We start from the raw sequence: 24954 nt of genomic DNA, 5'->3' as shown, positions 1-24954 counted from the left end.
TGAAACATGAGTGGCTGGGAGGAGAAGGGACTGGATTTCAAACAGGGGTAATTTGGCCACTAATAACTTTCTGTCCTACCAATCAGTTCCTGCTCTGGAAGGTGGTAGTTCCTACTTTTTAAATCTGTGTGTAAAGGCAGCAGAAAATCTTAGTAAAAGGTACAAACCATGTGGGCAAGGTGCCAGGCAGCACTGCTTATGGAACTACCTGCTGTATGGTCATTGCTGTAAGCATCCAAAGGCAGGATTTATAAATCTCTGCAAAAATAAATAAATTGAGAGGCCACTCCTTCAAACCCACATGCTGCTGTTGTTGCTGTTTCCACGCCCTTACAGTGTGGAAGGGATATTTGCCCCTGATTTAGGCCAGAAAGCGGAACTAATGGTAATTTGTTCTTGTAGATGTAGCAAGTCCCTCGTCTTCCAAGGCTGAAGTTGAATCATCCGATGAAAGTGAGGACTCCTCTGAATTCGAGTCAAGTTCAGACTCAGATGATGATGATGAGGATGATGATGACGATGAAGATGAGGAGGAGGAAGAAGAGGAAGAGGTGGCTGAAGATCAAGACAGAGAAGCCATGGTTGCTGAGACAGAACATGAACCTGCCAGTCATGAGATTCCTGACGACGAGAGGGAGACTATTTTGGAGCTGTATCCTGTGGATGACTACATGGATGCAACAGGCTTGGGACTCGCCGAGCCAGCTTTGGCAGTGAAAGATGAAGGCCATGAAGAAATCAAGGCAGGGGAAAGTGAATGTGGCCAAATCCCAGGGGCATCTCTTGCTGCTGAAACTCTGAAACACTTGGTTATGGAAAGAGACCAGGAGACAAAACTTGCTCTCTCTCCCATCTGTAGGCCAGGTATGCCTTTCCATGTGCCCTGGCACGATTTACCACATTTCCAAGTACTTTTTCTCACAGTATCCAATATGCATGGGTTTGTGTTTCCTGTGTTCTCTTCCTTCCTCTTGGCTCTAGGCTGGGATTATCTGTACAGGGAAAAAGGTCTGTGCTGAACTTTCCTTCCTAGTAAGGAGCTTTACACAAGCCATCTGCTACTAAAAATACTGTGGTTACTGTATCCAGAATCTTATCCTGAGCCAGTTTAGTGTCCTACAGGAACCGAACAGTTGTCATCGTCCAAGGGTGACGGGTCGAGTGGTGGCTGAATCTCAAGATAGAAAAGCCATGGCTGCTAAAACAGAACAGGAGTCTGGGCTTACTGTGTCACTACTGGCTTTTTTTTTGGTTTAGTATCAAAGCAGTTTGTGACTGGGAAGCGATATGGGGCTGGTTTTGCACTAACCCTTTCTAGAACAGGTCAGTGTGCAGAAAGGACATAAATTTGGGAACACCTGCACTTGGGCACCTTCACATGTGGAATGAGCTTTCCAGGTAAGCTGTGGGAATAAGCTCAAACTGCCAAATTCTTCTTGAGCAGCCCAGACCCTTCTGAGAAGGGCTCAGACTCTTCTCCAGCCACTCTCTGGTTCGTTCAGCACAAATGAAGAATTCTTCCCTTCCAGTTCTCCAGGCATTTTCACCTCCTTTTGCTCTCCCACTTGAAAATGTTATTTTGAGCTGCCTAACAAGATTCACCGTTGATTCTTTTTGGACCTGGCCCTAAGTGGGTAAATAAACTCCAGACAAATGAGGCTGCTGCAGGGAGAGCAGCATATAAATTGCCTCATTGATACCATCTGAGTGTGTCCTCATTCTTTACAAGGGCTTCCCGTTTCCTTCATGTGTTGTTCAAGAGTGTTCTGCTCCTCCCTTCGCGACTCCCTCCTTGGAGAGCTGAGGGTGCTCCTTGGCCTTGCAATGAGTTTACCTTCCCACATCAGACAAGCTGATAGCTCGAGGCTCCAGGAGCTCTCCTCCAAAGTCCTCGCCCCACAATCCAGTGATTCTTTTTATGTCTGTACAAAAGGTTGTCAGGGATTTTGAAAGCAGAAAACCTTCGTTCTGGTCTGTGTTGTAGCTAATCCTCAAATTAATAGTGCGGGTTTTTTATGGTCCATTAGGAATGCCTGTGGTAGTGTCTAATTACTCCACACTCTGTGCCTCCAAAATGTAAAGCATTGGCGTTTTTAAGCCTCCCAGTGGAATTGAGCTGTTCTCTAACTGTGGCATCTTAAACATGCCTTTACTGGCAAGTGGAGGCAAAGCTCTTGATTCTCCTCTCTTTTCCCCTTTCAGAGGAAGAGTCCGAACCCACTTCCATGCTGGAGCCAGAGGTCCAGGAAGGTCCAAAGCCTGAATCTCAAGATGAGGAAGCGTCGCTCTGTATCTCCACTCCAGTGGGAGTCTTCGGAGAACCTCTGCCCAACAAAAGCAGCTTCTTTGGCAAATCTGACGACAGCAGCTCAGAAGCTCGTGCTAAGCCAAAGCTGCCCTCGGCAGCGGAGGAGGACGAGCGGCTGCCCCGCACGCCGGGACGGGAGGTGATGATCCACTCGGAGACTGACACTCTTCTGCTTCCAGCCCACAAGGTGCCATCCTCCATGCTTCCCTTGCCATCGACTCCCGGTAAGGAGGAATCTTTAGTCCCTCCAGAGAAGTTCCCTGAACAATTAATGGTGACCAAAACGTCTGTGGAAGAGGAGATTCCGAGGACTCCTGGGCGGGACATTTTGGCCAAGTCTTCACACCCCCTTGCGAAGTCGCAGAGCACGGACACTGTTCCAGCCACGCCAGGAAGTGATGCTCCCCTTACAGGAAGCAGCTTGACCCTCAGTTCCCCTCAAGTCCCTGGGAGCCCCTTTTCCTACCCATCCCAGTCTCCTGGCATTAACAGTGGCATTCCTCGGACTCCTGGGAGAGATTTCAATTTCACACCCACTTTCCCAGAGGCTGGTGCTACCATTCCTTGCCTTCTGTCTGGCAAGAAACAGTCAGAGGATGAGCTGGATGAGAAACCCTTTAAAGAGCCTCTTGGTGCTTCCCTTACGATCAGCATGAACAGTGTTCCTTCCCCTATCCCCTTTGCCAGCCCCCCCCAAGCAGATTTCCACATGGACATGGGTTTGCCACCTGATGAGCCAATACCTGTAGCAGCCCTGCCATGCATGCATGGAGATGGAAGAATGCCCATTGAGGAATGCAAGGCAGAAGTAAAATCTGGTTTGCTCTCACCAGAAGTACCCCCTGGGGCTTCTATTCTTCCTCCCCCCCCACCACCTTCTGTTCTTCCCAAAAGGAGGCCGGGTCGGCCAAGACGGTCACCACCCTCTGTCCTCTCCTTGGATGTGTACTCAGGCAAACCCATAGAACCTCCTCCCGTGCCAGTGGCCTTGGTGGAAGGTCCTGTGGGCAAAGAGCTCTTGAGTGGACATCCTGATGCTTACTATGGACTGAAAGACCCTGAAGCCGTCACCCTGGACTTCAGGAATGACGGTTTCCATGAGAAAATAGCAGCTGAGACAGTTGCGGAGAAACTGCCATTTAAGGAACTGGAGAACCAGTGGAACGAAGACTTCAAGGAAGAGGAAGCTAAACCTAAAAGACAGTGGCGAAGGCAGAAGAAAACATCTGAGGACCTCCCGGTGATCCCTTCCCCAGAGTATTCCCCGCCCCGACCTCAGTTCAGGCCACGCTCCGAGTTTGAGGAGATGACCATTTTGTATGACATTTGGAACGGGGGCATAGACGAGGAAGATATCAAATTCATGTGTATCACATATGACCGCCTGTTGCAGCAGGACAATGGCATGGACTGGCTCAATGACACCCTGTGGGTATTCCATCCTTATATCCTTTCTCAGCGTTACACAGCACGTGTGAGATGCACGAGATGGTCGCTGGGTAGGACTCCAGATGCAAAGGACTAAGTTTGTTGGTGGGAGAAGCAGTTGCTTACGAGAATAGCAGAGGGGATTTTGGGCTGTTTATTCTGCGAAGCTGCAATACAAAAATACTGCAGAAGTGGCTGTTCTTGCTGCACGTTCAAACTGGGACTGCAGGGACAGTCTGTAGGCACCTCTGCTGGGGAGGTTTCCTTCCTAGTTGGAGAAGCTTCTGTCTGCACATAACCAGACTTTTTTTCCAGCTTGGCTGTGGAATTTCTGGTCTGCACATACAGAGCTTTCACTTGGGGCTAAAACTTGTTGTAAAAATAATCTCCACCATCTGTGCCCACAATGCTGAGTTAAGAGTGGTTCTAGCAGCTTTAACTTGCATTGGGTTTGAAATACTGATAAAATCACTGATTTCTAAGTGGCTCATTAGGGCCAGACACGTGTCCAGGACGGATGGGGAATGTGCTGCTGGTGCTGCAGTGAGGAGCACATGTTGCAGCAGCTGGTGCTGGTGGAGAAGGTCTGGCCCCATCCCCTCCCTCCCTGCCCCTAGTCTGGCAATCAGCAGCATGGACTGTAGCTTTGAACCTTTGGGAGCATTTTTGGGACACACAGGCTGTGTCAGAACAAGACTCTCTGTGTGTGCAGCCACCAGGAGTGATCTCCAGAGCAGAACCTAAAAGGCTGTCCTAAAAACCTCAGAACTCTCCAGTACTGTTTTTAGGAAGGATATATGTGTTTACGTGTTGAAGAAGACAAACACACCACCCCATGTGTTGCTAGAGATTGTGTGGAGTTCAAATTTCTCATCCCTTGCTCCCTGCAAGACAGGAAAGCAAAACCAAAAAAGCCCAAACCGCTTAAAATAGCCAGTGATAACTAACAAAACCCACAGTGAAAATACTTTAAATCTGTTTCCCTGTTGATAAAGATTATCGTAACAGCAAAATCATAGTCACTTTTTGAACCTTTTAAAAATCACCTGCAGCCAGTTGCTGGTTCCTCCTGTGCCACACTGTGTGATAGGTGTGAAAGTTCCTGCAGGTTCACCTGCTTTGCAGCAAACTCACACTCAGCACTGTGGTTTTGAGGCCATCACATCTTGCTTTTTATGGTCCCTCTGCTTCAGTTTTCTGCTGTTAAGGATATGTTTTCCCTTAGAGGGAGCATTTTTGGGTCAATCATTGTAGGCTTTATGGCTGTGTTTTTGGGGTGAGATGGAAGTAGTTTTGCTCCATAGTCCTTCCAGAAGCCAAAGCCCTGAAGGTGCCTTCAAACCTGAAGGTTTGAAACGTGTGCTGAGGGTTTTCCCCTTCCCATCAGGGTCTGAAGGGGCTGATTTACCAAGATCTGTCCAAGCCCTTCGGGATGAGGAGCATCTCTTGCCCCTCTGTGCCGCTCCTGGCCCCGCCCAGAGGGGAATGTCGCTGCTGTGAGGTCCATGTGGAGTCCTCAGAGCTTGGGTTGGCTGCAGGGAGTTCCTGGAGGTAGAACAGAAGCGAGTCACTCGAACCAGAGCAAATGGTACATCCAGCTGCTGCCTGGGTGCGTGGTGGGTGCTGTGGGGAAATCCTTTCTCAAACAGGTTTCTCTTGACAGCTTAACCTTTAAAAGTTAAATTTTTCACTGTTTCTTTACTTTAGTTTCCCAAGGCATGTGACTAAGAAGGAAAGGCGATGCTTGGTTTTCCTGTGGGCATGTGGGCTCCGGTGATGTGGGGGTTTTTTTATTTTTTGGTAGTATTGTTATTTTTGCAACCCCCCCAAACCCTTCCTAATTGTCCAAGCTCCCAGCATTAGCTCCATGTAACTGTAGCAAGTTTAGTCTGGTGTCCACCCCTGGCTGTGTTCCTCCTTAACTTCTTCCCACCTACTAGCTTTTCTACCCCCAAGAAAAAGAAGCGGGACGATGGGATGCGGGAGCACGTGACGGGCTGTGCACGAAGCGAAGGCTATTACAAAATTGATAAGAAGGACAAACTTAAATACCTCAACAATAGCCGAGCTTTTGCGGAGGAGCCTCCAGCTGACACACAGGTGAGGAATCCTCTGCTCAGTGCCAGGTGTGAATGGGATTTGGTTTTATCAAGTGGGTGCTTCCTGCCTTTTGGCAAGGAGGGAGGGGAAGCTGTTGCTACGCCTGTGTCAAGCTGATCACCCAGGAGCTGCATGGGAGGTGTTAGCGTTTGATGTCACATGTGCTGTGGTGATGTGTTGTAGCACAAGGTGTTGCTCACACAGAGCCTGCAGGGTATTGGGTCAGCTTTGATCACCCATTTGTCCTCTCAGGGTATGAGCATCCCTGCCCAACCTCATGCTTCCACCCGGGCTGGTTCCGAGAGGCGATCAGAGCAACGCAGACTCCTCTCCTCCTTCACTGGTAGCTGTGACAGTGACCTGCTCAAGTTCAACCAGCTCAAGGTAGGTCACCCCAGGCTGCAGATTTTGGAGCCAGGGACATCCTTTCCCTTCTTGTGCTGTGGCTAACTCAGGGTTGGGTTTTTGGGGTGTTTTCTTCATGCAGTTCCGGAAGAAAAAACTAAAATTCTGTAAGAGCCACATTCACGACTGGGGCCTTTTTGCTATGGAGCCCATTGCAGCTGATGAGATGGTGATCGAATACGTGGGTCAGAACATCAGGCAGGTAAGCTGGACTGTGGGTGAAATGTGAGCAAAAACCAGCACTAGAAGAAGTGTGTTCCAGTGGGTGTTGGAGTTCTGCTGTAAGGTGTCAGCTCCATGGGCTGCGCAGAGGTTGACGGATGGTTTGGAGATACAAGGGTGGGACTTTCAACAACCCATAAAAACTAAGCAGTCAGGAGAATCCTTCTGAAGAAGCCCACCCTGAGCTGTGTTTTGAGTTAGGCCTGTGTTCTCTTGGGGTGACTGTGATCATATGAAATGCCTGTTGCCTGGCACAAGCACAGCTCAGGTTGTGCAGGTCGCCGCTCACAGGTCCCTCGTGTGGCGTGTCCTGACCCTGCCCGTGGGGTTTCCTGCAGGTCATTGCTGACATGCGTGAGAAGCGCTACGAGGACGAGGGCATTGGCAGCAGTTACATGTTCAGGGTCGATCATGACACCATCATCGACGCCACAAAATGCGGAAACTTCGCCCGGTTCATCAATCACAGCTGCAACGTGAGTGTCGCGTTCCTGTGTGGGGCTGTGCTCTGCACACTGAGAAACCCGGGCAGTCCCTTGGCTGGGGCCCTGTTCAGAATTGCAAGGGGTCACAGGCTTATGATTAAACGTTAATGAGCTGCAGTGGGTCAGAGCAGGGTCTAAAGAAGTGTAAAGAGATTGGAAAGACCTGAGGAATGACACACACGGAGGCAGAGCACTGAGAGTCCTCCTGTCCCTGCTGGACACTGAGGAAGCATTTCTAACAAATATTTCCTTAAAACATACCAAGTTTTAGCATTGTTATTCTGTGGGAACAGTCTCCTTTTAGTGTCCACTTGGGAAAAGTATTCCCTGCCTTGGCAGGCAGAGAAGCTGCTTTCCCCTCTGCTTCGTGCTGCAATCTGCCCTCAGACTTGTCTGCCTGGCCAAATTGTTGAGCACTGAGCTACTCTTAACCTGTGACAAATTTGGTGGAGCATCGTCCAGGCTCCTTTGCTCCACAAATGACCGGAATGTGGATATTTTGGAGCAGCACAAGGAGGGCTGCTCTGTTGTCTGGCTCCATGCCTCCCTCTCCAGGCTTCCCCTGGGTCCAGGCTCTGGAAGCATGGCTGAGGCTGTCAAGGGGAAGGACTGTCTTGTCTTATTTTATCTTGGAGTAATTGTGTGGAGTCTGGGAACCTAAATCATTACCTGTTCTGTCACCCTTGCAGCCAAATTGTTATGCTAAAGTGATCACGGTGGAGTCCCAAAAGAAGATCGTCATCTACTCCAAGCAGCACATCAATGTGAACGAGGAAATTACCTATGACTACAAGTTTCCAATTGAGGATGTAAAAATCCCATGTCTCTGTGGCTCTGAGAACTGCAGGGGAACCCTGAACTGATCTCAAGGTTTCTCGTCACACTTGCACCTTCGGCCATGTCAAAACTGTGGTAACCAGGTGTGGTTGCACTTTGCCAAAAAAAGAGGAAAAAAAAAAACAACAAACAAAGAAAAAAAAGAAAGAAAAAAAAATTTTAAAAAGATAAAAAAATACTTAAAAAAAAAAAAAGAGGAAAAAGAGAAGAAGAAAACCAAGCAAGTTTCGCACTTCTGCCGGATCACGAGCGAAAGCAAAAAGCGCACACGCTTACGAGGACTGTTCATGTTTCAGGTGCTCTTTCCTTTTCAGATCCAACACGCACACAAAAAGGTGATAACCATTTTTGTGGCATGGTCTATCCAAACACTAGCTTCTCTGTTCAGTCCCTACAGTAATGCTCCGTAATGGGATAATGGTACCTTTTTTTTTTTTTAATTGTTGTTATAAACCTTCATCTTTTCATAAATGCTGCTACCTTTTTCTCATCAGTTTTGTTGGTTGAAAAAGACATTCAACGTTTAAATGTGAAGCAGAGACTGAAAATGCCATATAGGGTTTGTTGGGAGCTTGATTGGCTGAAATTGCACAGATTTCTCAGAGTAAGCTGTAAATAAATGTAAGGTTGATGTTACAGAGCAAGCCAGAGGCTTGAGGGTGTGTGAATGAGTGTGTGAGTGTGCTTGGGGGTGTGTGTGTGTAGATATGTCCACAATGAGACTAGAGGTGAACTGTCCTGCCTTTTTGTTAGGGATGAGCCTGAACAAGTCCCCTCAGCCAGACCCCCCGGGGCAGAGTCGGGTCAGCACAGACCTCAACTCACGGCCTTGGGCTCGTCTCTCATTTTCTATGCCATGCTGGTCTATGGGGGATCCAAACCTCTGCACCCCTGTGTGAGAAATGCTTGGATACTGCAATCACAGTGAGAGCTGGAGTCAGTCCTGTAGCTGTAGCATCGTGGCACAGCGTGTGGCCTTTGGGGATGCCCATTCCTTGGAGATGGGTTTGTCTTGCATGCAGAAGAAGCTGAGATTAAGGGGAGAACTCAGCTGTGGAAATCCTGCCCTGCTTGTAAGCAAAGACTATGGCCCACATTTGGAACAGGATTTTCTTCCTGTAGATGGGAAACAGGCTGATGTGTGTCTTGTGTTCGTTTTTCTCCCTTTCATCTGCATTTCCCTGCCCTTTCCAGTGTTTAAGTGGAGTATTTGCTCTGTCCTTGAATGTGGGAGATCCTCCTGTGATAGGAGCAAGCTGTGCTGTGCCGCTCTCCTCCCTCTGTTACTCAGTAACTTGGCCTGGGGGTGGTCCCATCCCTCCAGTAAGATCATGGTAAAAGTGTCCCTGAGAACAATCCTGTCCCCCCCCATCTACAGCATGGAAATGAATGCTTCTCCAAATTTGGAAGGCATGTCTTGAAATGATTTTTTGGTATATTTTGTCCTTGTGAATGTGCTGAGGTGAAGGTTGCAGTTCTTCAAGGGGTTCCATTTAAAAATGGGGGAAAACACCAAAGAAATAGTTCTTTGGATGTGATCTGGAAATGTTATGTGACCGTTCAGGTATAGACAGGATCAGTTTTCCAACTTGCATTGAATTTCTCCTGCTTTAAAAGTAGAGATTAGCTGTACTAAACCCTTTTTAATTGGCTTATAAGGGGAAGTTGCAATGTCATTATGAAATGGGAAGATTATCTGCATAACTAAACATCTTCTCCCCACAGAACCAATTACACAGCTGTTTTCTTGTAGCTTTTCAAACCTCCATGAGCAGAGGTTACAACCTTGCAAAAGAGGTTCCTGGAAGTTTTTTCAGCTGTTCCATGGAATTGCCAGGCCTGCACTGCTGAGTGGAGCTTGTAATGTAGGTTAGACCTCTGCATCTGAATTTCTTCTTCAGATAAAAGGCCTGAAAGGGCAGGAACACACAGACTGCTCCAAACTGCCTTAATACCTCCTGTATTTCTGTCTGAGGGTGAGCAGATTGTTGCTGAGGTTGGACAGTCCATAGTCTCATCTCTGCTTTTGTTTTGGTTTGGTTTTCTTGTTTCCCCCCCTTCTTTATAAATCTCTCCAGCAATTGGGTATTGGTGACCCAGAACCTAAAATTGTGAAGCACAACTAGTTTCTGTCACTGACTGTTGGTTGTAACTGCAGTGACAGCATTTGGGAGTTAAACCAGCTGCTCGGTTTAGTTTAGTTTTGGGGGTTTTTTAAGAAGGTTCATCTTGTTGTGTTGAAGCTCCAGTTGGCATCTCTACAGCTTGGCCTTTGACTTTCTAAGCTTTGGAAATGCACAGAAGTTTCCTGTGTCTCAGAACTGAAGCTCCTGTGGCCCATGGCCGTGGCCTTCTCCCTCTCTGGTCCATCCAACCAGTGCAGTAACAGAGGATTTGTGGGGGTGAGGACACCCCAAATGGCTCAGCCCCAAGAACCTGATGGCAGTTCTGTGTTTCCCAGCATATCCGTGTGCTCTGGATGGGATTAGCCCCTGCAGTTTGCCTTAATCTTTGGTGAGGAAGGCAGGGAGGAAGGTCACAGTCACCTTCGGGACCTTTCGCTGCATTTCTAGGAGCACCAAAGGGATTTGGGTGCCAAAGTCCATGAGCACCTAAATCACTTGGGTACTTCTGAAACTGCCTGTAATCCATCCCTTTTTAGGATCCTGGACAAATAATGTAAGGTTTTGTGAGAGCTGAGCTCTCAGTAGTTCCCCAGGAAGAAACAGAGCTGTTGGATCCATAGCACTTCTGAAAAATCATGTTGGTCTGGTCTCAAAGCCAAACCTGAGGCTTCTCTTTTCTTCCCTGTAAATCTTGGCTTGCAAAGTCCTACCTGGGATATTTGTCTCAGACTGGGAAGCTGCCCCAACCCCAAAACAGATCATTTTATGGTGAGGACTGCAAGTCCGGTGCAGTGATTTCCATGAGCGCCGCGGGTGCCTGTGGCTGCCCTGTGCCTGCAGGGTCTCCTTGGGCCAGGGGAGCCCTGCAGCCACAGATGTGATTTGGGAAGGCACCCCTGGAGATGCCTGTAATCCCTCCAGGTCCTTTGGCTTGTACTTAGCAAGGGGTGAGATGAGAGGAGGGCAGGAGGTGTGTGGTGCACGCACAGCCTGGGTCACCCCCAGCGTTGTTCTCCTGTGCTCAGCACGGGCACCCCGGCACCCCATGGAAACACAGACAAGAACTAAAGGGAAACCTCACCAGCACATGCTGCTTTCAGAGAGACTGAAATGGTTTTGTTCACTGAAAAGCCTGTCCCCAGTTTATTGTCACTTAAATTGAAGCCTGAGACAATAATGAGAGAGAGAGAGAGAGACATCGACTGTGCTCCCTGCAAAATTCCACCTCAGTGGGAGAAATCACCCGGAAGAACAATGCAAAATTTTGGAAGGAGAACTTAAACCTTTAGTTTCCCGACATGAAGCTGGTGTGAGTTCAGGGTGCAGGTCCCTCCACGGTGGCATCTGTAGGAAGTGCTGCCCAACACCTCCGTTGATCCGTGCAGTTCACACCCACCTGCAGTCCCAGGTTGGTCCCAAAGTTGGTCTGTGACTCTCGGGGATCCAGGAGGGGAAGGGGCTCATCTTGCAGTTATTTATATTGTATAGAGCAGCTTATTTCTACATGGAAAAAAAAAAACACAACATTTTTAAACTCCAACAAATTATACAGTAGTTTCAGTTCCGGTTTTTGTGACCTTTTTCAGGGATCATTTCAGTGCATTTCTGTATAAAATAAAAATTTAAGGAAAAAAAAGGATTTTGAAGTATAAAAAAAATGCATCCTCTGTACATAGGCAAACTCAAGAATCTTCTCTTCAAACACTGTTTCTTGTAGAAACATGTTGAAATTTTTTTGCTGATTTCTTTGTACTTCAAGAGCATGTAAATAGTTTATTAAAAGTGACTATTGTAATTTGGAGTTCTTTTTAAACAGATTCCAGCTCTAAATCATGTCGAGATGGGGAGGAAGAAGGACTGAGTATAGCAAAGGAGCTGGTGGCATTTACAGCTTGTGTCAAGCTTTGTATAATGTAAATTCTGTATAAATATGAGGGTTTTTTGTCAAATAAATAGATGAAATTAGAAGCATTAAGAAACTGAAGTCAAAAAATTGCCAAGTCAAGGCTTCTTCTTTCCCCTGACCCCTCAGTCTGAAACCTAATGTGCAAAATCTATTTATTTCAAGCGAGGAAATGTGTACAGTCTAATAGACACCCTAAAATGTATTTAAGCAGGTTTGCAACTGGATTTTTTCAGTTTAATATTTGTTTTGTTTTTATGAGTTTCCTCCTTAATTGCCACGGTAGGATTTGTCCAAGTGAAAAGAAACACATCGAGACGGACACTCTAAAACAACGGGGCAGTTTTAAATGTGGAAGAACACCCAGCTCCCAATCCTTGCGGTTTTCTGGTTGTTTTAATTCCCAGCATGGAAATCAAGGGCCTCCTTTAAAAGTAGGAAGGTCAAATGATTTGCAATAAATGGAAAAAAAATTTTTTTTTTTTTTGAGTTCCTTAAAAAAAAAAAGGCAACAACTCTGCTTTGAAGATTTAGGATTTCTGCTTTTTCTTTCGTTAAGCAAATTTATGACTTTAGGGATGTTTTGTGCATATAGAATCTGTCACCAGTATGTATCTTGTTTTGAAGAAAGTGTTTTTGTTGTGGATGTGTCATGCTGTATATATTTGTTCATATTTTTGTGAATTGAATACTATGTACCATTGTATTATAGTAACTTTTATAAAGCAAACCATAAATATACTGACTTTTCTTACAGAAAAATGATGTTGTGCTTAATATATAACCAGGGCAGCTTTTTGCTCTTAGACCTGTGTTGGGAACTGTCAGAGCTCAAGGAGGCAGATCCAGAACAAGAACAGTGTGAAGAACTGGTTTTCAGCAAAGTCTACCGAAAATACTAATTCTGGTGAGCAGGAAACTAATTTAAGCAACATTACATTGCATGAAAGAAATATGTGAGTGATTCAAGTCTATAAACTTAAATTAAAATGTCCCAGTATTAAAAATCCTTACAAGCACAGCCCCCCTACCAGGAGTCCCAAACACATCTGACCTCAGGGGTCCCTGCTCCTCCAGTCTCTGCCTTGGATTTCTCTGAGTTCATATCCTTCTGTTATTTATTTATTTATTTATTTAACTTTATGAAGGCAAAAGCCCTTAACCACGAAGCAAGGTGTTAGTGATGCTGTAAGGCTGTTGGGGCCAGAGGTTTCTTTCTTTTTAAATCAGTTTATTCAACTTGTAAGGAGTTGGACTTCGATGATCCCTGTGGGTCCCTTCCCGCTCAGGATATTCTGTGATTCTGGGGAATCTGAAATGAATTCTGCTCCCTTGGGTCAGTGGGAGGGGGGAGCTGGGGGAGCTGCTGAGCTTTGGCAACAGGGGGTCACAGTGACCTCTCTGAGCTTTACAAAAACAAATACCTGGAGCAGACGAATGGAATGGCTGGTGGGGGAGGAAATGGAAGAGATAGGACAGAGCCTGGGCTGCAGGTGATTTCCCAGCTCAGCTCTTGGACTCCATAGGTGACCACGGTGCTGGAGGGACAGGGCTGCAGGACAGCCCAGCCTTGGGGGACAGGAGGCAGCAGAACTCAGCCTGGAAGGGCATGGATTGGCAAGGTGGAAGGATTCATGTCCGAGGAGCCCGTTCTGAGCCAAGGGCTCAGGGTTTGAGCAGCTTCCATGCTGGGAAACAGGGAGCAACAGGGCTTTGGAGGGAGGATGTGCAACAGTGGGGAGACCTGTGGGCCCTGGAGACCCCAGGATGTTCTTCAGCAGCTCTGGGCTGAGGTTTGTGACTCCTTGGGGAGCACTCGACCTGCAGCCCCAGCTAACAGGGTAGAGGGGCTCCAGCCCCCACACGTGGACTCACCAGGCACTTGGGCTGTGTCAGAAAAGGGTTTTATTGTGTCAGTGAGGGAAGTGCCATGCAAAGGACAGTGACAACACCAGAGTGATGCCCAGAGGGGACTTTGCACATGCAGCCATGACCTGAGCCAAGCAAGTGCTGCCAATGCCAGCAATTACTGCTTGAAACACGGGATAAACCCCAACCCTTCATTAATTTGGGAATTTGCAGGTATTAGAGCAAGTCTGTTGCCTTTGGAAGACTGAAATATGTAAATTAGATTAATTCTCATTCCAGAGTGTTGTAGCTACCCTAAAACTGTTTATTCTCCAAATTCAAGATTGAATCTAAAAGCGATTAAAACAAAATGTTACAAAAGGAGATGCAGAGAAAGCCAGATACCTCTGTGCTTTCCCAGCTTCCTGCATAGCTAAAATTAAAACTTTGGATAGACTAAATTTGGGCCCTCCCAGTTGTCTCTCCTGTCTCCCTCCATAGCTGAGTGTCTTTGGCACATGCCTTAAATCTGCCCTTTGTTAAGAATTCGATGGTTTGGATCAGATTAAGCTGCTTTTAAAGTGTGTTTACTATTTCCCACACCCCAACTCCCAGAAAGTCACTGGAGGGCAGCGCCAGGGCTGGGTCGGGGTCGGTGTTGAGTCCTTTTTCACGTCCAACTTGGCAGTGGCTTCCCTGGGTTTGTGACACTTAAGTCTGGGCTATTTACCAAAGCATGAGCTATTTCCCAGTTTGCTTGGGAATCAGCTCGTTGGGGACGAGGGCAGCGCTTCTTGACACCCTCTACATGCGCTTGGTCTCCCCGTTGGGCTCCAGGATGGTCAGGTTTCCTCTGGCATCTTGATCCATTTCTATTGCTTCAAACAGAGACTTGAAGTTCCCGGCGCCGAAGCCCTGTGGAGATGACAGTGTTCCAGACCAGGGGATTTGGAACTGGCTGGGAAAGGGCAGCAGTGAGAGCTGGCTGGGCATGGGGCTTGATGGCCCTGAGGGCTTCCAGCCAGGATCATCATGAGATCCTCACACCCACCTGGTGGTTATGCCTCTGGATCACCTCCAGAAACACCGTGGGTCTGTCTTGAACTGGTTTGGTGAAGATCTGGAGCAAGTAGCCTTTCTCATCAAAATCCACCAGGATTTTCAGTTCCTGGAGAAAAGAAACAGGACAACAGCTCAAAGACCCAGAGAGGAGCAAGGAGGTGTCTCTGCATCACTTGCATCCCTGCAAAACCCTTTGAGGATCCAGTCCAGCCCTGAGCAGACCTTTTTCCCTCTTGGGCTGCTCTGACTCACCGCCAGCTTGTCAATGTTCTCCTTCACTTTGATTTTGGCAGTTTTGAGCCTCTCCCGCAGCACCTGGTAGTAGCTGGAGGGCACATCCATGAACTGCATGCCCCGCTGCTTCAGGTTGGTGATCTGCAAGGCACAGGACACCCGGCGTGGGTCAGTTTGGGAGTGGTTTGTGCCTGGAGGATGGCCTGGGACTGGCAGTGTTTGGAGCCAGATGTTTTCCCGTGATTTTAGGCAACCTCATCATCTCACTTTGGGCACGGGGAATGTGAGGGCCCAAGGTGCCCTCTCCAGGCAATGCAGGGAGCTGACCAGCAAGCAAAGATGCTTCATCCCACCTGACCCCCGATACCTCTGGAGGCCCTTTGGTCTGGAGAGGAGCCCAGACCCACTGCTCCGCAGCAGCAGGGCTCAACCCAGATGTGCCCCTGCCCCAGCTGAGGGCGGGTGTTGGGCTCCAGGGACTCAGCCCATCAGCCCTGGCTGCCGAGCTCCCACAGGCCCCCCACCAAGGATGGAGATGCCCTTGGGGGCCCTGCAGACCCAGACTGCTTTAAGCTGGAGGGATGGGTGTCTGCCAGCAGCTCACAGCTGCACACAGGCCCCTTTGCATGGACTCACTGGGCAGTTAATCCTGGTTGTAAAACAACCACGGCACAGAGCCCGTTTGCTCTGCCCATGTCCTCACACCCTGGTGGGGTCACAGTCCACCCCTGCCCTGTGACAGGGCTGTGCCCAGAGGTGCTGGGGCAGGACAGGCTGGGACAGGGGGTTCCTGGGGGCACTCACCGCCGAGATGATGTCAGAGGTGTTCAGGGCGATGTGCTGCACTCCGGCCCCTCCGTAGTAGTCGATATATTCCTACAGGGAAAAGATTTTAATGGCATTTTAATGACAGAGCAGTTGCAACTGCAAAGGGATGGGTGTAGGCTCGAAAACGTGAAGGTAAAATCAGCTCAAGGGGACCACAAAATGACAGAAAGACACTGTTGATGGGATCAGGGGTAAACTGGCTCTGCCTGGTGGCTCCCCCAGGGCTTGGCAAAGCCAGGATTGCTTTCCAGTAACCACCTTAGCATAACAAATCTGCTCCAAATCACTGACCCTTGGTCCCTTTTCCTTCACCAAAGCCCTGCTGGCAGTGGAGGCGTCCAGATGGATCAACCACCAGCATCTGCTCACCTGAATCTGGGATTTTTTCTTGCCAGGCGCTGGCTCGTTAATGGGCATCTTTATGGTCTCCTCGTAGTTGGTGACCACGATGGAGCGCAGGGCACTGAACTCGGTGTGCAGCTGCTTGTCATCCACTGACCAGAAGCGATGGAAGAGCAGGTTCTTCTGGTACCTGCCCAGGCCACAAAGGGCACAATCAACCCTCGCCCCATCCCTGCACTAACAAAGCTCTCTCTGGCTTAATTAGCCTCAGCCACCACCATGGAAGTGGTGAGAGCAGCAGAGCGGTGCTGTTGCTCCCTCCCACCTCCCACCAGACCTCCCCACTCTTACCAGTCTGCCACTGGGACCATCTGGAGGTCAGGCTGGTTTCCCACAACGTGGTCAACAAAGCTGAGCTTGGCACTTGGTCTGTGGGGGGAAGCCAGGGGGGTCTCAGCAAAGCTCAGGGGCACCCCACAGCCTGAAGGGCTCCAGGGCAAGGCGGTGGGGACCTGTCCAGCTCCTCAATGGGATATCCATCCCACCAGCACATGGTGACAAAGAGCCAGCCAGGACCCTCTAGAAAGTACTCACAACTTGGGCAGCAGGGGGTCCTTGAAGAGGGGCGGGTGATACCCGGGTAGGAACAGGCCCTTGTAGTTGAGCTTTTCTATCAAGGTGTGGGTGGTGTCACCATACTGTGAGGGGGGGAAAGCGGTTGTGTGGTGGCTTTGTTTATTTTGGGACCTCTCAGGTCCAGCCTGCTCCATGGCCCCCACTCTTCCCTGCCCCTTACCGTCTGGATCACTGCGAACTTCACCTTCCCAAATTTGTCCTGCTCCACCCAGGGCTCCTTCACCACCACGGCTCCGCGCTCCTTGGCTTTCTGGACAGAAGGAGAGAGACCCAGTCCTGCCACAGCTCCCCTGCACTGGGGGAGACATCCCCAGGCCCTTCCCTGCCTCCCCCCAGCATTTCAGGGGGCTGTGCAGGAGGGAGTGAAGGAGCTGCCTACCTGCACGATGAAGTCACAGTCCTCCACTTCGAAGGCGACGTCCTTCACCCCATCGCCGTGTTTCACCAGGTGCTCCCCCATCTCTGCCCGGAGCAAGAGCAGCTGCGGGTGAGCAGAGCTGCTTTGCTTCCCCCTCGGCCATTTCCCACTCCATCCCCCCCAGGACACCTACCCTCATTCCCTGGGTTGAGAGCGGAGGAGAGAACAAAGATGATCTGGTGAGGAAGAGGAGGAGAGGTGAGGATGGAGCTGCAGCGGTGGGGCTGGAGCCCCAGCCTGGGGCTGAGGCATTGCAGGTGATGGGTTTCATGGTGCAAACAGGGTTTGGCAGCACCCACCACCACCTCATCTTCCCCTGTCCTGGCAGTGACACCTTTGCCAGATATACCAGCCCCCTCACCTTGTCCTGCTTGATGACATGTGACACCACCTCCCTGCTGCCGGTCTCCAGCCCCCGGTATGCCAGCTCCTCGAACCCCAGCTTGTTGCAGTAGTAGGATGCAGCCTGTGGGCAGGTGGGAGCCACCCCGGGTGAAGCTGCGGCACTGGTGGTCCCCAGTTCCCACAGGGCACCTCCCAGTTCCCCTGCTTCCTACAGGGCTCCCCATGGCCAGGGCAGTGCAACAGTCCATGGGGAACAGCAACTGCAGCGTGTGCAAGTCACACATGTGCAAGTCACACATGTGCACATGTGTGTGTGTGTGTGTGTGTGTGCAGGACCAGCCCAGCTTCTCTGCTTCCCTCCAGCAACCCAAGGGGAACAAGCTGAGGCAAGAAAGGGCCCACATTGAGGAAAAAACCCAAATTCAGGGGGAAGTGCTGCCTCCAGAGCCTCTTGGACCCAAGGCTCAACCCAACCAAGAGCCACCACCAATGTTTCTGCTCATCTTCTGTTCTGCAAGGTTGGGTGAAATGCAGTTCAGGTTTGAAGCAGAGGGATTTTTAACTCCCCACAAGGCCAAACAACTCTGCGGGCTCTGGTGCCCACAGCCTGAGCCCGACTACACGTGCTGGTTTGCACTTCCCAGGTCCTGCCCCGCACACCCCCGGCAGCCGCCCCTCGCCTTGCGCAAGGGCCACCAAGGCCACGGGCCCCCGGGGACAGGCGCCGAGCCAGGGACGGGCTTCGGGACAGCGGCACATCCCTGGCCCGAGGGGCTGCTGGGACGAACCGCCCCCCCGACAGCCAATGCCCGGAGCGCCCGCCCCGTCCCGGCGGGGCAGGTGCCCGCGGCCACACGTGCCTGGCAGCCACCACCTCTCACCTGCTTGGCATTGCCGACCCAGAAGGTGATGGAGTGGAAATGGATGAAGCGGCCTCGTGCGTGCTAAAAGGAAGGGAAAACAGGGCTGAGAGCTGCTGCTGCTGCTGCCGCCTCTCCCGCAGCACTGCCTGGCTCCAGGGCAGGGAGAAGCGGCAACTTCGACCTTGCAAATGTGTCTCCTGCAAATGCATCTGAATTAACTGGGTGGAACAACCCTGAAACAGCCCTTTTCCAAAGTGCTTTACAGTCAAGTCCCATAGGATCCTGCACCGCAGGTTAGAAGGTACAAAGCCCTGGCTCACCTGGAGCTACAGCCACGGTCCCGGTTCTCCCAGTGCTCCCCAAAACTGGCCACCCCAGTGGGCTGCCCATCCGTGAACCCCGGTGTGTCAAAGATTATTTCTGTCCCAAAAGCTCTAAAACAACCACCAGTGCCAGGACAGATTCTCCTTAGCTCTGCTCCCCATCACCACCCAGCCAGGATGGGCACGGGTGGTTGGAAGCACTTTAAAGAAGAAAAAGGCAATGAAAAGGTGCAGCATTTGGAAATAAACGTTGCATGAAATGAGGATTCTGCTTAAGCTTTGATCTGACTGGGAAATACCCATCATCTCCCATTTGTCACTCTCCTCCCTTCCAGAAAGGAAACAAAAAAAATTTCAATTTTTAATACTAATTTACAACGAGGAGCTTGTGAGGCCCACCCAGAGCAGTTTTACTTCTGGTTTTACCAGGTAATCAAGGAGTAAGGAATGGGTATTATCTGCACTAACATATCAGGCAGTGGGGCAGGACAGCGGCACGACTCAGCTCTTACCTTTTCTCCCTTGTCTGTGTAAGACGTCTGAAAGAGAATCAGAAAAGAGAGACGTTAACAGGTCAGGTACTGCAGCCCCTGTGGAGCTGAATCCAAAGGTCAGGGAGTGAGGAGCAGCTCTGCTGCACCACTTCCAGCACAGTCACTAACAAGTCCCAATTCAAGCAGAGATTAAAGCTCCCAAGACATTCCACACCACGGAGCCCTGAATGTTTAATTGAATTCCCATCTGCTGCCCCCTCACCATTTTTGTGACCTGGTGATGTGACAGCAGCAGAGAGAGCCCGAGTCCGGGAGGGCATTTAATATACTGGGGGACGGGGAGGTTCCTCCTCGGCTCCACCTTCTCCCACCACCAACCCAGGGATGTGTTTGGTTTGGGCTGGGAACTGCCAGCACCGTCCGGGGGGTGGTGGGTGACACACTGGGGCCATGCCACAGGGTCCTGTGTGACCCTGGCTGTGGCACAGCTGGTTAAACGTGGAAGGTGTGAGTGTGCAGGGGTGAGGGTGTGCAAGGGTGTGGGTGTGCAGGGGTGTGGGTGTGCAGCACGTGAGGCTCTGCTGACCCCACAGCCAAACCTCTTGCCCCCGTGGGTGCTGGGCCACAGTGGGTGACGCAACCACAGCAGCACATCCCCCTGCCCCCCCGCCGCCCCTGGGGACATTCACCCCATCATTGGGATGTGTCATCCTGGCCAGCGTTGAGCCAGGACAGCCTGCAGTGTTCAGTTGTGTGTGTGGTGCCTGGGCACAGGAGTATGTGGTGCCACTTTCATTTCCAGTGAGCCCAGCGCTGCCAGGGGCCCCAAACTGTGGGAGCAGCAGGAGGAGGGGACACGAGGTGGCCGTGCCAGGGGAGACACCAGTGTATTAACACCCCACAGCTGGAAGTGGTGGCAAGTCAGGCCACCAGCAGGGCCAGGGGGGATGAGCATGGGGGACTTGGGTGGGTGCCAGTGGCATGGAGGACAGGTGGAGGGGTTTAGCGGTGGGGCTGTCCCCTGCTGCCACACTCCCTGGGGGACATGGATGCTGTGCACCACCCCGGCACACGTGCACTGGCTGGAGGGGGCCAGCAGCAGGAACAGGGTCACTACAGGGCACCAGCACAGCTGTGCCACTTCATGTCACCACCACCAGAGCTGTGTAACCCAGTGGCAGTGACACTGCTGAGCCACCAGATGACACCATCACAGCTGTGCCACTCCGTGTTATTGCCACTGCTGTGTCCCCCGTGGCACTACCACAGCCGTGTAACCCTATGGCAGTGCCACCACTGTGTCACCCCATGGCATAATCAGAGCTGTGTGACCCAATGAGAGTGACACTGCTGTGCCACCCAACGTCACCACCAGAGCTGTGTGATCCAAGTGACACTGGTACCACTGTGCCACCCCACATCACTGCCACAGCTCTGTAACCCTATGGCAGTGACACTGCTGTGCCACCACATGTCACCATCAGAGCTGTTAAGTGGCAGTGACACTGCTGTGCCATTCCACGCCACCACCACCACTGTGGCACCACATGCCACCATCAGAGCTGTTTTACTCAGTGACACTGCTGTGCCGCCACATGTCACCACCAGAGCTGTGTAAGTGGCAGTGACACTGCTGTGCCATGCCATGTCACCACCCCTGCTCTGTAACCCAGTGACGGTGACACCGCTGTCCCACCCCACGCTGTCTCCGCCCCGGTCCCTCTGGCCCCGCCCCCGACGCTCTGACCCCGCCCCCGTGCCTCTGGCCCCGCCCCCGACGCGCTGACCCCGCCCCAGTCCATCTGCCCCCGCCCCTGTCCCTCTGCCCCGCCCCCGGCGCTCCGGCCCCGCCCCCGCCCCGCCCCCCCGGTCCGTCCCGGCCGCCGTCGCTGCGGGTCCCGCCCGTCGCGCCCGTCCCGGCCATGGCGGAGCCCGGCGGGGGCCGCCCCGTCACCGTCAGCGACGTGCAGCAGCTGGTGCGCAGGAAGGACGAGATCGAGGCGCAGATCAAGGCCTGCTACGAGCTGCTGGAGGGGGTCGGTGCCGGGGGCGCGGCGGGACGGGGGGGCGCGGGGCCGGGCAGCGCTCCCGGCCCCACCCCAACCCCATCCCGACCCCATCCCAACCTTCTTTTCCCTCGCAGCAAAAGGGCGTCGGGATGCACGAGCCGCTGGTGGACGCCGAGGGCTTCCCCCGCAACGACATCGACCTGTACCAAGTGCGCACCGCGCGGCACAACATCATCTGTGAGCGGGGAACGGCGCGGGGGGCCCTTCCCGGGGCTGGGATGAGCCGGGAGCTCGGGATGTGTGCGGGAACCCGGGGGGTGTGCGGGAATCCGGGAGGGCCCCTGCCCTGTGCCGGCCCCTGCGCTGGGTAAACACCCTGGAACGGTGGCGACACCCGTTAATTCTCTCAAACCCCTCCATCTCCAGCCTGTTCCTTGTAATTCCTCAAAATTACCTGCGCTGAGCCTCTTTCCCAGCGGTTCTGCTCAGTGCTCGGAGCTGGCGGATCGGCTGAGTCAGTAAAACGCTTTTGTCCACGTGTTGCTGCGGCAGCAGCATCAAAATTCTGCCTGTGCTGCGGAGCCCTTTGGGATCAGTGCAGTACAGCAAAGCTTTTCTGGGGTGTTTGTAGGATAAACTTTGGGTAAGAAACAGCCTGGCGTTTGTTTCGTCCCTGTGCCCTGTCTTTGGGGAGGGGTTTTGCTCTCCATGTGTAGCAGTGGGTGATGTGATGGAAAGAGAACTTCAGCTTTCAGTGTGTTCTCAGGTATCGTGTCACTCCCGGCCCTGCTGCCCTCACGTGTTTACCAAAATTTGTAGGGTGGTTTTCTCAGCGTCTGATTTTGGCTGATAAACATCTGCCGGGCTGGCAGGAGGCCCCAGCAGATAGACCAGGACCAGCAGAGGTTCTTGCTGGGCTCAGAGACACCCAGAACAGGGTTCTGCAGAGGGACTGAGAGGCCTTGGGTGGAACCTGCTCCTGCTCCCCTTGTGCTCATGGTGTCTCCCACAGGTCTGCAGAATGATCACAAAGCCTTGATGAAGCAGGTGGAGGAGGCTCTGCACCAGCTGCACGCCCGGGAGAAGGAGAAGCAAGCCAGGGATGAGGCAGAGGCCTTGGCAGAGGCCATGAGCCAGAACCAGAGCCTGCCACAGCCCTTTGCCAAAGTGAACGCTGTGACCCCGGGATCCCCTGCCAGTGTCTCGGTAGGTTGGGGACATCTCCTGGGGAAGGCTTTGTCTGGAGCCAGAGAGAAAACATAGCTGGTGGCTTGGTCTGTCCCTTGTTAGTAAGTGGGAATAAGCTGTAGGGTTGATTAGGGTGTCCCCCCTTTGTTTGGTCACACTGGGGTGTCCTGTGCATAGAATAGTTGCTGTACAGGAATGAAGTGGGTGCTGTCTCAGCTGTATCTTGGCACCACACAGCTCATCCCACGCATCACTGACCATTCTAGCCTTGGTATTGTTTTCCCATAAAATAAGACAGAGGAATGAGTACTTCCCTCCTCCTATGGACATGGAGAGGGTGTGATGTAGTTGAGCTGCCTGAATGGTGACAGGTGTCGTAGCACCACTCTGTGCTGGGTGAAGGTGATGCTCCTGTGTTACTCCCTGTGTTATTACCTGTCTTTAGAGAATGCAGATGCTCATCTCTCTTTCTCTCTCCAGGGACTTCAGGTTGATGATGAGATTGTGGAGTTTGGTTCTGTCAACGCAAACAACTTCCAGAACCTGCAGAACGTTGCCACAGTGGTGCAGCACAGCGAGGGGGTGAGCTCATTTCTGCTGTGACTGCATTCTCTGCCTGCCTCTGTTAGCCACAGCTTTTTCTATGGAACTTGGATCTCTGGAATTATCATTTTTATGTCAGAAACAGTGTCAAGATTCAGTCTGTGCTGTTGTAGCCTTGTTCCCTCACAGCATTGAGCTAATTGCTGATGGGTGGGAGAGCTGAGAGGTGTGTGCTCTTGGCTGTGAGCATCAGCCAGGATTGCTGTGCCACCCTTGTGGACTGGCCAAAGAATCTGTCACAGCCTTAAGTGCTTTATAGTGGAAGTAAGAAATTTCCTGGAGATGTCTCCACACAAAACACTCTCTTCTTCCAGTTACGGCTACAGGAATAGGAATGGGTGCTGCTGCAGAACAGCTCCCTGGGTTTAATGTTCTGGTTCTTCAGGAAAAGAAGGAAGAAGAGAACTGACTTGCTGATGGAAAATTGAAATATTTCTTTTAATTTTTATTTTTTCCTCCCTTTCAGAGACCCCTGAGTGTGACTGTGATCCGTGGTGGCAGGAGGGTGCACGTGGGATTGACTCCGAAGCGCTGGGCTGGGAAGGGCCTCCTGGGGTGAGCTGATGTTTCACTTCCTAGAGGGGATGAGGCTTTCAGCAGCTCAGAACACATTTCCTGAGCAGGGCCAGCTCTGGGCTCTGCCCTCAGTGCGTCACTGTGCCCTGTGACAGCCTGGGAGCTGGAGGCTTTGCACAGGAATACAGGGAGTCAAGTTCCATGGGAGGAAGGTCTCAGGGGCTGGTTTGTCTGGTAGAGGAAACCAATGGAGGAGGGTTGTGGAGGGTCTGATTTGTCCCATGTCGGATCTCTTGTTGGAGAACTGAGATTTTCATGTTTCCTTCTATTCTTTTCTTTTTCAGCTGCAATATCATTCCCCTGCAAAGATGACCATCACTTAGAAAACAATAAAGCTGAAGCTTGTGCCTGCTTTCTGGACTCTGATCTGGTTTGAGAACTTCCCCACGTGTTGTTGCTGTGACCTCTGCTCCCAGAGCCTGAAGGGGTTCTGGCAGAGCAGGGCCTGCCTGCAATTCAGAATTGCACTGGTTGTCAGTGTAGAGTTGCAAGATGTGGATTCTCACCTCTTCTACCTTGTAGCACTTTAGAATAAGGCCCTAGAGAGGCCAAACCTCTCTTGATATAGGCTCTGAAGAGCTTGAAATACTCTTATTTGGTGATAATGGAACATTCCCTTTTTCCTCCTCTAAAATTCCTCACTGAATATCTTGTAATACATGCTAAAAACTTCTGGAGCACTTTTTGATGCCTCTCATAGTAGATGACAGGTAAGAAATATGCAAGGTTGATACTTTATCTTCCCCACGTTACCACAATTTTTAAAGTCACTGAACATACTGAAAGGATTTTTGGAATGCCCAATTATTTTAAGTCAGTGAGATAAGGAATAGGGGTTATAATTCTACTTTTGTTTACTTTTAGTAGTTCACGTAGTTGTGATAAAAGTGCTCCTAATCTGGCTTCTCTCTCTCTTTTTTTTAAATTTTTTTGTATTTATTTGTGGGAGTTGGCTTTGGGGTGTTGTCCTGGTTCCATCCAGGACAGGGGTTACCTTTTTGTGCCTCCCATTCCCCTCTCCATCCATGGGGAGGGGGGGAGTGAGTGAGTGGTGCTGGGGTGTTTTCAGTGGGAACACTAAATTGGGGAATATCATTCCTAACCCACCACAGGTTTGAGGGGATTTCGGGAATGACTGGTTTAAGCTTGTTTCCAGTTGAACTTCAAAATACTCTCCCAAAACAATAAAGCTGAGTGTTGCCTCTCTCCATTTTCGTAGAAGTTATTATTTGGGGCAGAGTTGAGTGGGTTAAATGCAAACCTGCACAGACAAAGAGTAATGACTCCTGACCTTGCAGAGCCCAGGTAAGGTGCACGTCCTGCAATAGTGCTTCATAAACAAGTTGTGGCATAAGTAACATATCACAGGTA

At 51.0% G+C, this 24954-nt stretch overlaps 3 protein-coding genes across 3 annotated transcripts in view; 2 read left to right on the top strand and 1 right to left on the bottom strand.

Moving 5' to 3' along the window:
* The window catches only part of SETD1B (SET domain containing 1B, histone lysine methyltransferase), a 49490-nt gene extending 37169 nt beyond the window's left edge, over positions 1 to 12321 (top strand). Inside the window, exons 12-18 of the mRNA XM_027689311.1 lie at positions 403 to 864; positions 2203 to 3753; positions 5670 to 5836; positions 6089 to 6220; positions 6324 to 6443; positions 6802 to 6939; positions 7638 to 12321. Coding sequence (XP_027545112.1) covers positions 403 to 864; positions 2203 to 3753; positions 5670 to 5836; positions 6089 to 6220; positions 6324 to 6443; positions 6802 to 6939; positions 7638 to 7811 — 2744 coding nt within the window. The 3' untranslated portion in view covers positions 7812 to 12321. The remainder of the gene's footprint in view (positions 1 to 402; positions 865 to 2202; positions 3754 to 5669; positions 5837 to 6088; positions 6221 to 6323; positions 6444 to 6801; positions 6940 to 7637) is intronic.
* Positions 12322 to 13701: 1380 nt separating this feature from the next.
* HPD (4-hydroxyphenylpyruvate dioxygenase) lies at positions 13702 to 19554 on the bottom strand. The gene is made up of 14 exons (XM_027689313.1): positions 19470 to 19554; positions 19226 to 19252; positions 18409 to 18471; positions 17544 to 17648; positions 17316 to 17358; positions 17144 to 17226; positions 16925 to 17014; positions 16723 to 16826; positions 16480 to 16557; positions 16156 to 16318; positions 15763 to 15834; positions 14977 to 15099; positions 14714 to 14830; positions 13702 to 14577 (listed from the first exon to the last, which is right to left on the bottom strand). The coding sequence occupies exons 1-14, from the start codon at positions 19470 to 19472 to the stop codon at positions 14467 to 14469; spliced, it is 1182 nt and encodes a 393-aa protein (XP_027545114.1). The 5' UTR covers positions 19473 to 19554; the 3' UTR covers positions 13702 to 14466.
* Positions 19555 to 21080: 1526 nt separating this feature from the next.
* Positions 21081 to 24793, top strand: PSMD9 (proteasome 26S subunit, non-ATPase 9). Its single transcript, XM_027689490.1, has 6 exons — positions 21081 to 21243; positions 21351 to 21453; positions 22229 to 22422; positions 22885 to 22986; positions 23474 to 23562; positions 23868 to 24793. The coding sequence occupies exons 1-6, from the start codon at positions 21130 to 21132 to the stop codon at positions 23893 to 23895; spliced, it is 630 nt and encodes a 209-aa protein (XP_027545291.1). The 5' UTR covers positions 21081 to 21129; the 3' UTR covers positions 23896 to 24793.
* Positions 24794 to 24954: the final 161 nt, after the last annotated feature.

Source organism: Neopelma chrysocephalum, unplaced genomic scaffold, assembly GCF_003984885.1.
Source record: "Neopelma chrysocephalum unplaced genomic scaffold, ASM398488v2 Primary Assembly neopelma1_77, whole genome shotgun sequence".
NCBI classification, from domain to species: Eukaryota; Metazoa; Chordata; class Aves; order Passeriformes; family Pipridae; genus Neopelma; species Neopelma chrysocephalum.
Note: the sequence above shows the minus strand (reverse complement) of the source record. Positions and strands in the feature narration are given on the sequence as shown.

Coding starts and splice junctions, on each gene's coding strand:
- HPD (XM_027689313.1), bottom strand. Junction 16,558..16,722: donor GACCCCCTGCTGCCCAAGTT/GTGAGTACTTTC, acceptor TTCCCCCCACAG/ACCAAGTGCCAAGCTCAGCT. Junction 16,319..16,479: donor ATGGTCCCAGTGGCAGACTG/GTAAGAGTGGGG, acceptor TGGCCTGGGCAG/GTACCAGAAGAACCTGCTCT.
- PSMD9 (XM_027689490.1), top strand. CDS start 21,130: ATGGCGGAGCCCGGCGGGGGCCGCCCCGTCACCGTCAGCGACGTGCAG. Junction 21,244..21,350: donor GCTACGAGCTGCTGGAGGGG/GTCGGTGCCGGG, acceptor TTTCCCTCGCAG/CAAAAGGGCGTCGGGATGCA. Junction 22,423..22,884: donor GATCCCCTGCCAGTGTCTCG/GTAGGTTGGGGA, acceptor TTCTCTCTCCAG/GGACTTCAGGTTGATGATGA.